General features: G+C 45.4%; 1 protein-coding gene across 11 annotated transcripts in view; it reads right to left on the bottom strand.

Moving 5' to 3' along the window:
• The window catches only part of LOC146197827 (mediator of RNA polymerase II transcription subunit 12-like protein), a 148,252-nt gene that overhangs the window by 63,200 nt on the left and 67,845 nt on the right, over nucleotides 1–17,207 (bottom strand). For 6 of the 11 annotated variants that reach the window (XM_084593060.1, XM_084593062.1, XM_084593061.1 and 3 more), the window contains exons 23-29: nucleotides 15,155–15,296; nucleotides 14,485–14,611; nucleotides 13,661–13,888; nucleotides 12,135–12,258; nucleotides 11,429–11,503; nucleotides 8,005–8,233; nucleotides 4,116–4,615 (exon numbers count right to left, since the gene is read on the bottom strand). In XM_084593060.1, coding sequence (XP_084449186.1) covers nucleotides 4,116–4,615; nucleotides 8,005–8,233; nucleotides 11,429–11,503; nucleotides 12,135–12,258; nucleotides 13,661–13,888; nucleotides 14,485–14,611; nucleotides 15,155–15,296 — 1,425 coding nt within the window. The remainder of the gene's footprint in view (nucleotides 1–4,115; nucleotides 4,616–8,004; nucleotides 8,234–11,428; nucleotides 11,504–12,134; nucleotides 12,259–13,660; nucleotides 13,889–14,484; nucleotides 14,612–15,154; nucleotides 15,297–17,207) is intronic. The other 5 variants (XM_084593067.1, XM_084593068.1, XM_084593070.1 and 2 more) reach the window with 3 other exon arrangements.

Genomic DNA, 17,207 nt, shown 5'->3' with positions numbered 1-17,207 from the left:
GGAAGGGTAGAGAGAGAAAGCTCGGCAGAAGAATGGGCACACCCTTGAGCTTCACTCTATGCGTTGTGAGCAATGCAGCCAATGCGCCACGGCTGCATTGGCTGCGTCTGCTTTGTACCGGCCGCTGCCAAACCTGTTCCCTCTCGTTCTTCATGCACATAGCTTGCAAACGTTGCATACTAGCGCGCGGCAAACGATTATACTGCAGATGCGCGCCTTACGAGGAAAGGGCACGGCGCTGCTCTAGACCAGCCGTCGCCGAATGGTTACCTCTCATTCGGCGCGTGGCTTGAAAACATCACGCGGCAAAAGGCGGTGCGGAGTTTGATATACTTGAACGATCGGTGAAATTGTAGTTCAATATACATCGCAGCTTTCCTATACTTTTACATGGGATTTTCAAGGGGATATTCTGCAAGTTAGGTATAACCAAAATTCGGATTATTCGGGTTCAGTATATCCGGGTTCAACTGTAATTGTGTCCACCGTTTGCTGCGCGCTTTTCCCTTGCTCGTTTTGTTTTTGCACACACAGAGTACCACCATCACCATCGCCCTGCTCCACTCGTTCCCCACAAGACGCCCCAACTCCCGCCAAACGCGGAGGAGGGAGGGGAATTTGGCTTGTGTAGGCTAGACGTCCGGACAGGAGAGTGAAAAACCTCTGAGAGAGAACGGAAGGAGAGGGAAACGCAAGATTGGTTGATTGAGGTGGCTGTAACTGCGTTATTAATTACTCTCTTGAAAAACGTTTTGCGGCTTTGCTTTCAGGTGTGAAACCTCATAATTACCGGGGACCAGAGGGTGGACAGTGGGCCTTTAAGAGGTATGTAGTGCCTCCAATAAATTTTTATGTTCAAAACGAGTCTTCTTAAACTAATATCTAAATATTTCAATTCACTATCACTCACTAATTTGGAGGCTATGGGCGTCCCAGCAGTTCACTACAAAAGAGCCCTATACAGAAGCCACCTCCAGGCATAGCCAGCATGGCAAGAGATCTACAAAAGAGCCCTACATAGAATCCTAATTCTATGCTGCAGTCATTCATGCACCTCTGATGAGCAGCATGCAGTGGCAGGAGTGATGACAAATAAATAGCCTCATCTCCAACAACTGTCAGACCGTATAATTTCAGTTTTGGTTTTCCAACCCTGAACGACGGCAACTCAACCAGCCAGCATCAGCTGGCCAACTGAGCTCCCCAAATGCGCATCGCTTCAGACGAGGATTGGCGCAATGCTCGTTTTCGCTCCTCCCTTTTCTCTCTCATCATTCTGTTCTGATCCTCCAGATGCCCTGAACCTGCATGCTTGTGTCATGCCGCTTGTGTGGTGAAGATTCCTCATGAGTGAAAGTGAAGGGAATGATTCTGACAGTATGCACATAATAATGCACTGATGGAAATGTGAAAACAGCGTTTCTCCCATATCAAAAGCAAGGAGCCACAGCTTAAGTCTTCAACCAATTAAATGTAAATTTACTGCTATGCAAGCAGTCCCGAAAGTTCTTTTCGAGGTCGTTTGAGAATTCTAAAATTTCAGATAATTTGAATACATCTTCCAGCCCTTGAAGTTTGAATTAAAAAGCTGTTACTCAGTTTGGAAATCAAATTTCAATACCTGGCAGATTACAACTGGATTTACATTCAAATTCTGAATACTTGTTAGGCAGAACTTTCAGGTAAGGAATGCAGTGGCTTATATTAAAGGATGGCCAATTAGTGCAATGAGCCTGTTTTATTGCCGTACTTGCCCACTGCATATGGTGAAGCCTCAAGGGTAAGTCGCTCGTTTTTTTTTTTTTTTGATCACAAGAAACAGCCAATGTTTTGAAAAGTGTGACCAAGGGATGAAGTACAAAAAAATTTACTGACCCTAATATGCCAGCCATCACTTGTTGGTAGAAGACCTGGAGCATTTTGCTAGCCCATTTAGGCTTCTATTCACATTTACATTGTGCTTATAAAAAAAAAAAAGCTTTGCAACACATTCGATCTTGTCACCGAAAGAGCAAAGGGACCTCTCTGCTGGTGCAATCATCATTTCCAAATGTACACATGCACTGCAGAGAAATCACAATGGCAGTCAATGTCTTCATGACACATGCCACCAGGTCAAGTTTTACTGCATCATCTGTAAAATCTATAAACATATCATACATCGAAACTTGGCAAATTTATAAACATAACTGCTGGGAAATCACAATATCTGGGTTGGTATTAACCAGAAAAAATCAGCGCTCCTCCAGGGGATGTGTCAGCATGGTACTACAGTCGAACCCGGATATATCGAACTCGAAGGGGATCGCGAAATAGTTCGATATATCGATAATTCGATATACAAAAATCGGCTTGCGACGGCACTTACGATGCCAAAAAACGATACCGCATGTGTCGCGTAATCAATCCACTCGCATAATGAACCCACCCTCCACTTTTTCACCCGAGAATTTGAAAAAAAAAAAAAAATGCGTTAAGACCAGCTCGCTCACATGCAAGCGATTCAGCGACGAGCGGCAGCGACAGAGCGAAAAATTTCAAACTTGTTGGAACTGCGTCCCCCTTGCCGCTCGAGCCACCGCGACAGCTCAATAAAAGCTTTCTGTGTCGCTGCGGCAGAAATCGCGAGCGTTTTCGCTTGCATGTGGATGGCGCGGGTCACTCCCGTTTCGGTCGTCGCATCCACAGCTCATTTCTTGGCAGCGTGCCAAGACGCTGCGCAGCGATTACGGCAGGGCGCGTTTATCTTTTTATAGCTCCTCCGGTGGCGGGGAGCGACTTGGCAGAGTGCCCGTGATGGCTTGATTGCACAAGCCTGGTTCGATTTATCACGCCGCGCTTGGGGCGGGCGTCATGATCGCAGCAGCAGACCGCGTGCTTCCGTTGATTCATACATGCAAAGATAAACGGCTCCCGCCAAAAAAAAAGATGCCTGCCGCTTCTTAACGTCCGCAGCCGCCATATCGTACGCTACGTCGCGCGTACAGCACAACGATAAGAAAGGATGACTCTCGCAAAAAAAAAAAAAAAAAAAAAAAAAAAAAAGCTGCCGCTTTTTAACGTCCGCAGGCGCCATAGCCATGTCAGCCGCCACACGCAGAGGGTTCGCAACATACGCTGGAGAAAGCGTCCGACGTCTGTCTGAAAACGGGCGGCGCTGGCTTGGCGCATGCGTAGCGCGTGCTGAAGGAGAGAGATAGCTCGGCAAAAGAATGGGCACACCCACGCACATGGCTTGCAAACGTCATGTGTTGGTACGCGGGAAATGATAACTGCAGATACGCGCGCCTTTGGGGAATGGGCGCGGCGCTGTCCAGAACTGTCTCCTCTCATTCCTTCCGCGCGTGGCTTGAAAACGTCACGCGGCAAACGGCCAAGCGTGATGCGATCGTCTTTGGGGAAGGCACATTTTCCAGTGCGTGGTGCGGAGTTCGATATATCGAACGACCGGTGAAATTGAGTTCGATATATGACGCGGATTTCCTATACTTTTACATGGGAGTTTCAAGGGGATATTCCGTGAGTTCGATATAACCAAAATTCGACATATCCGGGTTCGATATAACCGGGTTCGACTGTATTTCAAGAAGAGGTCTAAATCGGGCTGGTTGGTGTATACTGAAAGAAACTACTAACAGGCGGAATGAGAGAAAGAAGCCAGTGTGTCTGTGTTTTTCTCCGCAATCCTGTTAGTGCTCTTCAGCTGTTTCCCCTGCGATACTACTGCACAGCTACAGCACAATGCCATTCAATGCCATTTACCATGCCTACTGAACATCTACGCAATATGTTTCCCAAACTTTAAGGTAACTGAAGCTTCAAACAGACCCAAAACAGGCCCGGACATTTCAAAGAATCTGCACTGCATCATGCTACTTCACTTTTTAATAAACTTCTAAATATAATTCTGTCCATCACACAAAGAGTTAATTTAAGAACACAGAGTAAATACCTTGCAATTTTAAGCCCCAACTTTTGCACTCTTTGTGTAATCCTGCCTCGACATTTTCATTTTAAACGCTTGCAACTGCCAACGTACTCAGTGCTCTTCACCGCTCATTCAGGGAGTAGCACAACAGCAAGGCAAGCCGAACAGACAAATAAATGGCACTCACCTTCCGTAGGCACCGTTGCCACCACTGCCAACAGGACGAGCAGTGAATGGCAGTGGAGATGATGCAGGGTCGTTCGACCTGTGGGACACTGGCAAGGGCGCCTCCTCACTGGTCAGCTGGAAGACGTCGATGGTGGCCCGTGCAACACTGTCCAGCCAGGCATTGACCTCGGCAGGGCTGGCACACTGCTTGTAGCGCAGCTGCAGCTCCAGCCATGACACTCGCATGCTCCACTGATCAAGCCCCAGCAGCACGCGACTGACCAGCTGACGCTGGTCACAGCGCTCTTCGGGGGGGCTTGAGCCCCCGGTACTGCCACCCCCTCCAACACCACCACTACCGCCCGAGCTGCCACTACTGCTGCCGCTGGCACCGTTGCCCACAATAGCACCAAAGGTGTCGGCACCATTACTGCTGGTACCGGGGGAGAGCCACGAGTTGGTTCCAGCCCCACTGCCACCACCTTTCGGGTGGCAGATCATGTGCAACAGCGTCTCAGCCTGCAAAGTGTGCCAGGAAATGGAAGAGTGCCAATAAGAACAAAAAGCTCTACTTCGATTCCAACACTGGAGCAAAATCTCAATAACATGAACCCAAACTCAATGAACTTCAAGACATAGGCTGTCTCTGTTATAACCTAATGCTAATGTTGTAACCTACATATATATTAAGAAGTCGTGCATTACCCTCCACAGTTAAGAAAAGCAGTATCCTGCTTATACTTAGGGGTTGTAGTTTTCAGTTCTTATTTTCAAAAAATTCGGCTGACTTTTTTCGGTGTTTATTTGCAAACACAACTTCCTTTTTTTTTTTTTTTTAGTTAATACTATTTTCTGCTGAAGAAATATAGTTTTTTTTTTTTTTCAGTGAGATAAGAGGCATACGTCTACAGTTAAAAGTGACGTAGTGTTCATTTTAGATTTTTTTTTCTTACATGTTGTTTTATGCACTTTCATTTAATGTACAGTGTTAATATCGTTTTCTTTTTCAGTGAGATAAGAGGCATCCGTCTACAGTTAAATGTGACGTAGTGTTCATTTTGGATTTTTTTTTCTTACATGTTGTTTCATGCACTTTCATTTAATGTACAGTTGGTCATATATACAGCTAAGCTCCTGGAAGAAAATGCTGTTGTCACGATGAAAATTAGCGTTATGACAAAACGCATATGTAAAACATAAATTCACACGTTAGACAAAGGAGTAACTGAAATATCATTTATTAGGATCAAATTTTTGGATAAGTCAAATCACTTAAAAAACAAATGTGCTTCTCTCGGTTTGTGTCTGAAAAGTGTCACGTGGCAAAAAACTGGCAGGTTTTGGTCTTCGCGATTTCCTGGAAACATTTGCGCTGAAAATGCTCTGGTCTATCCTCAGCCCCTCGAAGTGTCTGCCTTGCTGCAGGAGCCCCTCCTCGGAAGCTTGATATATTTATGAGGGTAGGGAAGCACGGCTGCCATTCTTTCCCCATTCGTGAGGCCATGAACAATGCCTCAATGATGAAGGGGACGAACAATGACGAAGGGGACACTCTAGGCTTCAGTTTCAGCGCAGTTAAGTCGGGTCTGATGATTTTCAACGGCTCAACTGATCAGGGTCTTAAAATACAAGGCCATGAAATACCTAGAGTAGCAGAATATAAATATCTGGGGGTATGGGTAAACAAAGGATTGGCATACATTGGAAAGCATGAGCAATCACTTAAGGCCAAAGGGCGAAGGAATGCCGGGATAATGAAGCATAGGGCATTGTGGGGATACAACAGATATGAGGTTTTGAGGGGTATTTGGAAAGGAATTATGGTGCCCGGACTTACTTTCGGAAATGCGGTTTTGTGCCTAAAATCAGAGGTACAGTCGACATTAGAAATAAATCAGAGAGCCGTTGGACGATTAGCACTAGGTGCCCACAGCAAAACCACAAATGAGGCAGTACAGGGAGATATGGGCTGGGCATCTTTCGAAGTACGGGAAGCTCAGAGTAAAATATTATATGAGGAACGCCTGAGGAAATTGGACAGTAACAGATGGGCAGCTAAAGTATTTAGATATCTATACTTAAAAAGCGTTGACTCACAATGGAGGAAAAGAACTAGGAAACTAACTAGTAAGTATGCTAGTCACAAAGACGGAAAAATAAAGAGTGCTAAGCAACAGGTGAAAAACACAGAAGGTAAAAATTGGATAAATTCGATGGAAAAGAAACAGTGTGTGGAATTATACCGAAAGTGGAAAAGGCAAATCAGGAAGGAAGCTTTCCTTGATAACTCAAGAGGCAGTGCCCTACTTTTTGAAGCTAGATCAGGTTGCCTTAGAACACGTAGCTACAAAAAGAAATTTAACAATGAAGATGACGCATGTGCTGTATGTGGTAACTTGAGTGAAACAATTGACCATATTATATTCGAACCTAATGGTATCCATCCGGAAGTTGATGCAGGTGCAGTCACTGTTCCTGAAGCTCTAGGGTTTAGAGATACCAATGGCCGAGTGAATAAACCGGCGTTGGAAGCTAGCAAAAACCGACTGGAAGATTGGTGGCTTAAAAGCAGAGAAGTGACATAATGTTAGTAATGTAGAAACAAAAATTTAATAGAATGATGGTACAGTTAACAATATAAAACAATTATTAAGATATAGGAAGAAAAATGAGAATGATAGCTACTGCTACCACCCCGTTTCAAAGGGGACGCTCCTATACTCCATCCATCCATCCAGCGTGGCCAGACCAAATCGGTGTGTGACAGCTAGGTACGGCTAGTACGGCTAGTTGTTCAAAGCTGTGACATGGTTAGCAGACTGGGAGATAGCCAAAATGGTGGCTTTGTATGACGCAGTTGCGGTTTCAGAGCTTCCGTCACGTCAAAAAGTAAAAAAAATTGGATGGCGGGGGAATCGAGCGTCCGAAATTTCAGATGCCTTTTTACATTGATTCTATGGGGCTCATGGCGGTGCCGCGAAGATGTCCGGAATATCGGGAATGTCCGAAAATTTGACGTCCGAAAATTCGGTCGTTGACTGTATTATGTTCGGCCAGACAAAGCAAAAACATTATCTCCACCTAGTCGTGTAATTCAGTCACCTAGGATGTGTTACAAGGATGCTAGCAATACCACGCGAATGTGTCCAGCGGTATGGAAAGTAAGAAAGCGCGGTTTGTACCACATAATATTCATGCAAGGCATGCGAATAATCATAAGTGATTCCAGTAAAACTACTTTTCGTTTGGGACACGATAGCCTTTGAAAGTGCTATATAACGATTCCGTCTAAGGATGCAGTTGTACTTGCGTGATCATGCCGCTGGCATTACCTTGGGAGCCGTCTTGATAGAGAGCTAGCTCCTTCAACATGGCCTGCTGAATTTCAAGTGTCGGACTCTGCTGAATAGCAGAGAGTCCGACACTTGAAGCTCCCTGGCCTTCGTAAGCAAATCATTTCTGCTATAAAAGAATCGAAACTGAGTGCCTTATGCTGGCAGTCACTTTCATTGATGAGCAGTAGAAAGCGCAAGAGCGAGCTAAGCCTTACAGTAGTCTCTGAAGCATGCGTCATATTGGAATCCAAGCGACAGGACTGGTGGCAGTTCGGTTCGCCACTAGTACGTCAGCCACATACAAGTATGGAAGAAAAAAGGAGGCCTACTTCCTTGCCATTGATCTCGATCTGGTCATGCTGCTAACAATAGCAATGCAACGTTAGACATTTTTTGCTCTTAGAAAGGCACGAGCTGCCATGTGCGAGTTGGGGCAATCAGTATATCGGAGTCAACTTATACACAGAGATGCACAATCACTCGCCCAGCTATTTGTCAACGATCAAGCACATTGAACCGATGAGACCCCAAAGCAAGTTTTCCAAAGGAGTGCGAGACCTAAACAAAGCTAACCTGCTTGTGCGACAGCGTGGGATCCAGGAGCAGATCTGGCGAGCAGAGCACATCAGGGTCCCTGAGACATCGTTCGTGAATCCACTGCTGGCTGCAGATCTGGCCCAGGGCATACTTGGCAAAGTCGTTGAGGCCGGCGCTCTCAATGCCCGTCCCCCGGGAGGCACCCACACTGCTCGGGTGCCTGCCCAGGCTGGGGCTGTGCGAAATTCGAAAATCGAAAGGGGCACTAAAGAAAACAAAAGGAAGAAGAAAAGACCATGATGTGAAAAAAAAAAATAAAAAATGCGAGTGTACTACAACCAATCTGAGTTCGATAAGCACACGGCCAACTGAACAGAGAAAGTGTGTCGTGAATTAAACTGATGAGTTTTTATGTCTCAAATTTTGCAACTGCAGGCCTGCAAGATAAGACCCAGGCCCAAGACTTCAGCAGCCTGAGAACCTAAATGTATGTCTCAATCTCTGCAACTGAGCATGTAGCATTTCACCACCAGTGAGTGACGTGTCCGATCCTGCTCACAGAGAGTCTGAAACCACAAGGGGAAGTCCTCTGAAATTAAACTCATTAAATAAATTTTTTGCCACTACCACTCGCCTACCACTACCACTACCACTACCACTGTGTATTAAGAAGGGCACAAATATTGTGACTCTTCCCTAGAAAAAGAAAGGGTTTAAACAAGTCACCACCAAGACTACTGTGCTGGCCACACTAGCTTGAGATGTTGAGATGTGTGGTCAAAGCATCAGTAAAGCTTTCTTCTTAACCAGACCCTAGTTGCAGTGAAATTTTAGGCCATTAAATTAATTTCATTCCTGGCTTTGTGATTCCTACTGATGTCAACGCAACCAAAACTATATAAATGGCAGCTAGCACACCATTTTGCACAAAATGCTTGATCACATAATTTTTTATGCAAAAAGCTAGGGGGCCATTCTATATCCATATTAGTAAAAACCAGCTTGTTCTTTGCAACTAAGCTAGGATGTAGCCTCTTGCAAGGCCCGCAACACAAAAGTGACTGTCCGAAACATTTTACATTGGAAGACCCACAACTCAGATATGCCCCCTTAAAATACAGAAATACAGGGAAGAAGAAATACACCTTGACAAAACAACACATAGCCGTGCATATGCACTGTAACGGGTTGGAAACACACGGTGGAAATATGCACGGTGATGGCAATAACCAAGCAAGCAGGCAAGCACATGAAGACTTGAAATTTAAATCATTTACTGTGTAAACACATGCCCACAAAAAAAAAAGAAGAGCAGGGAGTTTTGTTCTTGCAGTAGCGATATGCACATTTGGTGATCATTAGGCCTCCGAAGGCTGCAGGTTTTAGCCACACCCTATACAGGCACAACACACAACTTTCAGCATAACTTGTATGCACTATGATGAACTGTCTGAAAAATCGTCGACTTACACATGCATGACCAAGGATCGTAGAAGATCACTCATGCTGAAAAAGCACATGCAACATACTACCATCACCTAGCAGAAGAGGAAATGGCAAGGCTATGCATATGCTCCAAAAAAACTAAATGAACAGAAGTGTGGAAGTCTGACCAAAACCAAGGAAGCCTAACCAAGCACAAAAACATCGTGAATTTAGTCACTGAGATCGTGACAATGTTTGACACAACCAGCTTTTCAAGTTGACCAAATAAAGCGAAAAAATCGGACCTAGGCCAAAAAATTGATTACACGAACGGCAGCTTATACTAAAGCTGTGCACGGGCTCGGGCTGGCTCGACATGCCATACTAGACCCTGCCTGCGGGCCGGAACCGGGCTGCTCGAAAGCCCTTCGCCTCAGGCCCGGGCCAGGGTACACTTTTCTTGAGTGGACCGGGCTACACAATCTCGACCACATGTATGTTTTATGCAAACGGCGGAGAGTTTGCCTGAGTCTTCTCACGGGAGAGAATCTAAGTTTTCTTCCAACATAAATTTTCCTTTCCTCAATGTACCCTCATGAGCAGGCTTTTTAACTTCTGACCACCAATGACTGAACAGATTGCAAACCACTACAAAGTTTCAAATTCAGCGTCCACTGCTTCGGTAACCAATCAGCAAAGATGCTTAGGAATCCATTTCGAGATTTGCGCCACACTGTCTCTCATGGGTCTCTGTTGTGGCCTGCTGCTAGCCTCGACATAGCTTTGCTGGACGCGGGATATAGCATTTAGTCAAAGCATCCGCCATGTTTGAATTACAGTCCAGACAATTCAGCGGTGGCGCACCAAATTGGCTTACGGCAAATCTGCACAGCCATGCACAGTTTCAAATTCCGCAGCACTTGCACATCGTCAAGATTATTATCGAAAGTTGCTGTTGCACTACCTATTGCTTGTTTGAGGACGACTGCCAGTGCAATTGAACCAGATTTACAACATACAATTCAATTTCCTTGTAGCACAGCCAACATGCACATGAATTAGCTACTCTTTCTGGTATACAGAGCCTTAAGCATCCGGTCAGGAATGGGTGCTGTCATGGGGTGCATACCACATTCAACTCATCCAGAGCTACTGTACACCCTACAAATAGGTTGGCAAAACATCATTATGTTTGCTTCTGACTTTAAAATGACCAAAATGCCGGTAAGATGACCGAGATGCCGTTATTCCTACTCCCTGCCCACTGTACACCATTTAAAGTAACGGCACAGGCCCATGCTGCACGCAGTAAACCCGCCGCAAACTCGGAGCAAGAATGGTCGCACGTCGGGACACGCACTGCCGGTGCTATGGGGCGGTTGGTGATGCCAGCGCCTGTTACACGTGCACAAACTGCAGCTTCAGAACTGCCATGCTTTGATGAAGCTCCGAAAGAATACATGGCTGCACTGCAGTGAAGCATGGCTCCTTCTCTGCAGGCGAGCTACACAGAGTCCGCAAGCTGTGCAGTCGATCTCTGATGTATCAATACCTGGATATATCGAATCATTGCTTACATCCCCTTGAAAATCCCATGCTAACGTACAGGATTGCTGCTCGTGTCAATCAAACTCCCATTCAGTGGAACATTCGATATATCGAGCTGTGCCCACACTAGCGGCACTTCTCCTAATGGTGCTACATGGTCAGTTTTCGGGTGCGGATCTGGGTCGGCTGTGACGCCTTGGCCGTCTGCTGGCAGCACTAATGCTGTAAAACCACTGGATGAGGTGAACGTCGAGTCCAAATAAAAGTGGCTTTCAGTCTGGCATGATTGTTTTCACCTTGAAACTGCTGCCATGGGGGGAAGCTATGGATTAGAGCCCTAGTTGTCATGCGGTGAAGAGAATCTTGCTGACCGAAGGCTTGCAGCGGCTCTCGCGTGTCCTGCTTCACTGCTGAAGAAGAAATCAGCTGTACCATATTTGAACTGAGTTATTTTAGTGCTTATAATGTACCAGTAAGAGAATCAGACCTCTTATGATCAGCAGTGGCTCTTCCTGAAGCACCGTCCGCAGCAGCTTTGATGTCAACCCCAAAGGCACTTGTGCTGCGCGGAGCAAGATGCGAACCCTGAAAAACCGCTCTGTTCCTGTTAATGAGAGCACGTGCATGCACCTTGCCAGAAGTTGCACTAGAGGCAAGCTGTGGGCTGCCAGTATGACAGCGGGACGCATATCACAGCAGAAAGCGTGGCACTAGCTTGGGTATTCATGCTTCAAGGTTACAGAAAAGCTCACCTATTGACATGTTATACATATCGAATTATTGGCATATCGAACTATTTCACATCCACTTTGAGTTCGATATATTTGGGATCGACTGCACCACAGACCACAGAATGGTTTTTTGTTGACAGCTGTGGGGGGCTGAGGCAATAGGACATATCAAGCACTGGCATCGCTTGGCAGTGCCGTGTAGCTCCGAGGCGTCATCGTTACCTTGGTTTGTGGCGGAATTAGAATCTGGCACTCTCACATAGCACTTCGAATCTTCTAATTAACTGGGTTCGCGCAGGCCACAGCTTCAAATTATTCAGACAAATTTACATTAGCGTAAAGTTTATAATACTTGCAACAATCTTTTAAAAACCCTGCTGCGACAGTTAAAACTTCAGCTGTTATTAGCGACAGATGAAGCGCAGAAACCAACAGCAAGGAACAAGGACAATGATCACTCACGGGACGCTAAGGTCAAAGTCTGTATCGTCTATGGGGCCTAGCAGGTCATTGATGCTGGGCTCCCCTTTGCCCTGAGCCGAGTCCAGCTTGGCCTTGGCCTCCATGGCCGGAGTGCTGGCATCTCCTGTGAGCACGTACACCCATCAATCAGCGGTGCAAAGGGCTGTGGAGGTGGCCACTAGAGGAACACCTTACACACTGAAGGGCAACTTTCGAGGCTTAATAAAATACACTGAGTCAATGACTACATCACATTTTTTTTGGATCTCCAGTACAACAATATTGTTTTACAAGATACCAAAAAGCTATTTTAAAACAGCAAGCTGAAATCAAAACTCAGTCGCATGGCCAGAGCAGTTCTCAAACTGATGCAGCAACAGCATCAAAAATATTACTGAAAAGACACTGGGCACATTTAATTTGGAAATTATGGCTATAAATGATGAGTCCTTCAGAAAATTCCACAAGATTATCTAATGCTAGCCTGAAAATTTTGTTTAGCAAGCAAGGTATGTGCTTGTGGAAACCACCAGAACTGAGGATTTCGAAATGGAAGCGTCCAACCTTTAGATGAAGAAAGGAGGAGGCCAAACTGCAAAAATCTTGAAAAAAAAGAAAAATGAAATTTTTGATAATATAAGTTGTGTTGTGTTTTTTGGCCCATAGACAACTCGTCATGCATCTGAAGTACGATTTTAGACAAGACGAGACTGTATCATGACACCTTTTTAATCACAATCCAAAAATGTTTCCTGAAGCAACCCAAAAGTGACTAAGTGTTTTTGTGACCACAGGCAGCCAAAGTTGGCGGAAATCTCCGCAGAAATCACTGATTTTGAAGCATGGTATCTGGCCCACTGGATTACCACTGCTAGCAAGTTTGTCACCAGAAAGCTGGCTTCAGTGCACATGCCTTCTCATTGAAATCGTGTTTATGTGACCAGAAATAAATGTGCGAGAAGCAAAAATGCAATGTTGTTTCATTTGTTTACATCTGACCTATTCAAGCATATTCCTTCCCTGCAGACTCTGTGGTCTACCATACTTTTCCTAATTATATGGTTTATTGGTTTTACGAGGTTTAACATCCCAAAGTGACTCAGGCTAAAAGAAACGCCGTAGTGAAAGGCTCTGGAAATTTCGACCCCCTGGGGTTCTTTAACGTGCACCGACATCGGACACCTTGCTTTTCACCTCCATCGAAAGAGCCAACGTGGCCGGGATTCAATCCCGCATCCTTGGGCACAGCAGTCAAGCATCCTAATTACTAAATCACCGCAGCGGGGCATGATTTTATGTTGCACCTTCAATACAAACAGGCATTCAAGTTTTTAACTTCGCATGTGCTTTAGGATCAGGCTCAAAAACCCAAAATAGAAATAAATATTTTCGTTACTTCAGGGAGCAAAATTACAATCAGCATGTCAGAACCAAATGATGCCTACAACATGTCTTATCGACACTGAAAGTAATTGTATGCAAATAAACAAACAGCCCAGAAATGAGAAATGCAATAGCGCAGGTACCAAGCAAGAGGATGGCCTTGAGGACAGCCAGGACTGGCTCTACCCGCATGCTGCTGTGGGCGGCTGACAGCAGGTGCCTGTCGCACGGTGACCGTATCAGAAAAAGCGGGCGTGGCAGGGGTGTGCCCCCAACGACGGGTGTGGGGTCCACAGTGCGGAACAGCCGCAACAGCAGGTGGCACGTCAACCGGGCACCCAGCTCCGCATCCTGGTCAGCAGCTCCCCCCACTGCCACCATAAAGAGCAATTATGCTGCAAGTCCACTGTACTGTTGGCAAAACACTTGTTTCGCAATACAGACTGCCTGCTGTGATCAAATCTTGCAAACTAGAAGATACAAACGACCCCCTATAAGCTGTGGTACCAAATACTAGTGGTATGTGCACTCTAACCTGCCACAAGCCAAGTACAGGTCATTTGGCTCTCATAAGTGGTGCAGTAGCTTGTAAACTGCAAGCTTCAGTAAATTAACACCTGCACTGGGCCGATTACATTTCATTCTGCATGACAGCATGGGTTCTGCAAGACATGAACCCTTAAACCCTCGAGTTCTACCCACCTCAAGGCCATATTGTAAAACATCCCTGCTGTTTGCTTCTCAAAGTTAATAACCTTCAGCGCACAAAACACTAGTGTTAATGCATTTCACATAATTTCCCGCTTAAAGTTGGCATTCCTGAGAGCGTCAGTGCATGCACGGGAGACAGACAGTCCAGGCACATAAATCTCATAGAATGGTGGCAGTGTTTAGCGCAGTGAAATTATTTGCAACAGCTCTGAGAGGATAGAAGGTGCATGCCTGAAAGCAATCATTTTTTACGCACCAGGACTGGCTGAAAGCAGTGATGGTATGGCCACGTGAACCACAAAGTCCTGGAGCGAGAAACACCGCCTTGCCACCAGGATGCACGTGAAAACAGCCAGGTTGTCATGGATGGAAAGGTCGCCCACCTGCAGCGACAGAGACATCCCAGTTGAGGGCTTTTCCTTTCCTTTTTAATTTTTTACTCTGCTAGCCAAAAAGCCAAACCTATGGGTTAAGGAAAGCTGATATGCCAACAAAGGGAATAAACCAGCAGGAAGAAAGCTAAAGCCAATAGTCCCCACACAGTTACGTCGAGGAGTTTGCACGTACCATTTGGACCAGTGGTTGGTCACACTTATGTACAATAAAGGGACAGAATATTGGAGTACTATCATCAATAAATTTAAAAGCATTTCAATGTAAAATCTCGTGCAAATGTGTTACACCCATGCATGCCAATTTCACGTTTCACAGACATTCAATACATCAAATGGTACACAGCACCTTCGAAAGTTACACTTCACTGAGGTGGCCCTCCAGTGATGACCTTTTGTGACCCTTAGAGAGGAAGAGGCACAGCTGCATTCACCACGCAGCCTTGGGATTTGGGCACCTGCTGGTAGCACCAGCCATAAAAAAGCACTGAAAACCACTCCACAGGGACAACTATGCAAGATGCCAAAACTTACATCAACTTGCGTCAGGACATCGATGAAGCCACAAGTGTGATTGGAGGAGCAGCAAAGCGCTTTAAGAACGCCCAGCCACTCCGCACTAAGTAGCCCACAGCTGGCAGTGAGTTCGGCACACAGCAGGGAGATGTCATTCAACCTGCATAAAAGGCCAATGTACAACATGTGATACGTCCAAATTGCCCTTCTCTTTGATCCTTTTACTCTCCCTGACAACAGCACAAGCTTGGCAGAACTGAGAAATGCTGAATGTTAGCACGTTGTCATTGTGTTTTGAATTATGCTGATATGCAAAACAATGTCTAAAAGAACATCAACCACAGCCACCACAAAACATGAACAAAGCATAAACACTTTGCTTAAGGCAACTCCTTAAACATGAATTTGCCCAATCTGAAGGATGTGGTGTGACAGTGTATTATCCTAGCATTCACAAGATGGTACCCAAGCCCACCAGTGTTCCATGTCAGCACTAAGCTTCACCAAATGAGTATAAGACCACAGCATCGTACTCTATTTACTGCATACTTTGAATCATTACAATGGCTAAAATGAAACATCCTATGGTGGTTTCTGTTGAGAAAGCATATACAGTTAAACTTGGTTATAACGAAATCGTAAAATGTCCACAATTTTTCTATACACGCAGGTTTTCATTATATGCATTCTTTATGTGAAGACCCAAAAGGACAATGTAGGACAAAAACCAGATCAAGATTTGATTGTAATGAAAACCACCTTGAAAGTGTTTACAGTAAATCAGAATTTTTAAAAGCTATAGATGCGGTGAAACATTTTGCAGTCACGCTGAGGGTGCGGCGTGACTGCGACAGCAGCCTCTAGCTCTGCTGCTGCTCGCGCCACACGTTTACAAGGAAGCTGGGAAGTGGGGTGGAGGAGAAATCAGCGTAGGGGAGAGCGCGCATGATCGTGCAGCCACCGAGCGAGGAGACACCTGCGTCTTCAAGCATTAGAGTGCCTCGATGCGTACGCCCCCCCTCCGCCGCTTCGTGGAGGGTGAGGACATCCTTTGAAAGGGTCGATGCCGCCTCAGCAAGGGTGCGCGCCATATTTGATCCCTCTCCATCTTTCGTCTGCGCCTGTTGCACATGCGGCATTATGTTTCCCATCGATGTATGGCAAGGTTTTTTCATGCCTGCGTGCATGGTGCAGCATCACTCCCGAAATGGCTGCAGGATGTTTGCATTTCCCAAAAATCCATAAAGGAGGCTGCTGAGGACTATAAATGTGAAACGGAATAAGTGGAAATTGACCAACAGTTTACGCAGTGCGAGTACAATATTGTTTGTTTCGCTTCTTTGCTTTTTTTTTTCCCCATAGTTACGTGTACAGCTTTAAATTAATGCCCAAAGTGTGTCCTAAAAAAACATTAGTGATATTGCAGGCATTTATTTACATTTGAAAAATGATATATGGCACGCTCGTTTATGCCAGCATACATCTCGGAATCGTGTATTGCAGTTAAAATGCTTAGGCAACGTACGCTTCAGGATGTGAAGCTGCAGACATGAGTCGCATATTTAGTGTAAAGCAATTAAGTTGCAAGGAATAAGGCACCTTGGCCTGAACAGAACACATGAAATACAAATGCGCGTTAAAGTGGCGCAGTGGCTTTTATGCTCTAGCCCTCTGCCACTTATAATCTGTGCCTAAAGCTGCAAACGCCTCTGTTACTGATTAAAATGGATATGAAAGCGAACCGATCGGAGGACTGATTTAGAATGATGCAGAAAAATTATATTGGCTTAAAATGACGGAGCAAAATTAACGCCCACTGAAAATAAAAATAAAAATAGTTACTCAGCAACGTAAGTACGACTTGAAATGACGGAGCACAACAAACGGTCACTTGAATGCGCCAGAAAACTTAGTTTTAAAGGTCTTTATTGCAGTAATCTTTTGTAGCTTAGCGCAGTCGGAAGGTGCACGCTGTTGCTGCTGCCGCTGTGCTCCAGAATGATGGCGAGTGCCACTCCAGTGAAGCGACGCCAATGTTGCCATCGCTGGCATGCTGACCGATTACAACATA

The sequence above is a fragment of the Amblyomma maculatum genome, chromosome 2, assembly GCF_055883805.1.
Source record: "Amblyomma maculatum isolate TAMU_Amacu chromosome 2, ASM5588380v1, whole genome shotgun sequence".
Lineage (NCBI taxonomy): Eukaryota > Metazoa > Arthropoda > Arachnida > Ixodida > Ixodidae > Amblyomma > Amblyomma maculatum.
Note: the sequence above shows the minus strand (reverse complement) of the source record. Positions and strands in the feature narration are given on the sequence as shown.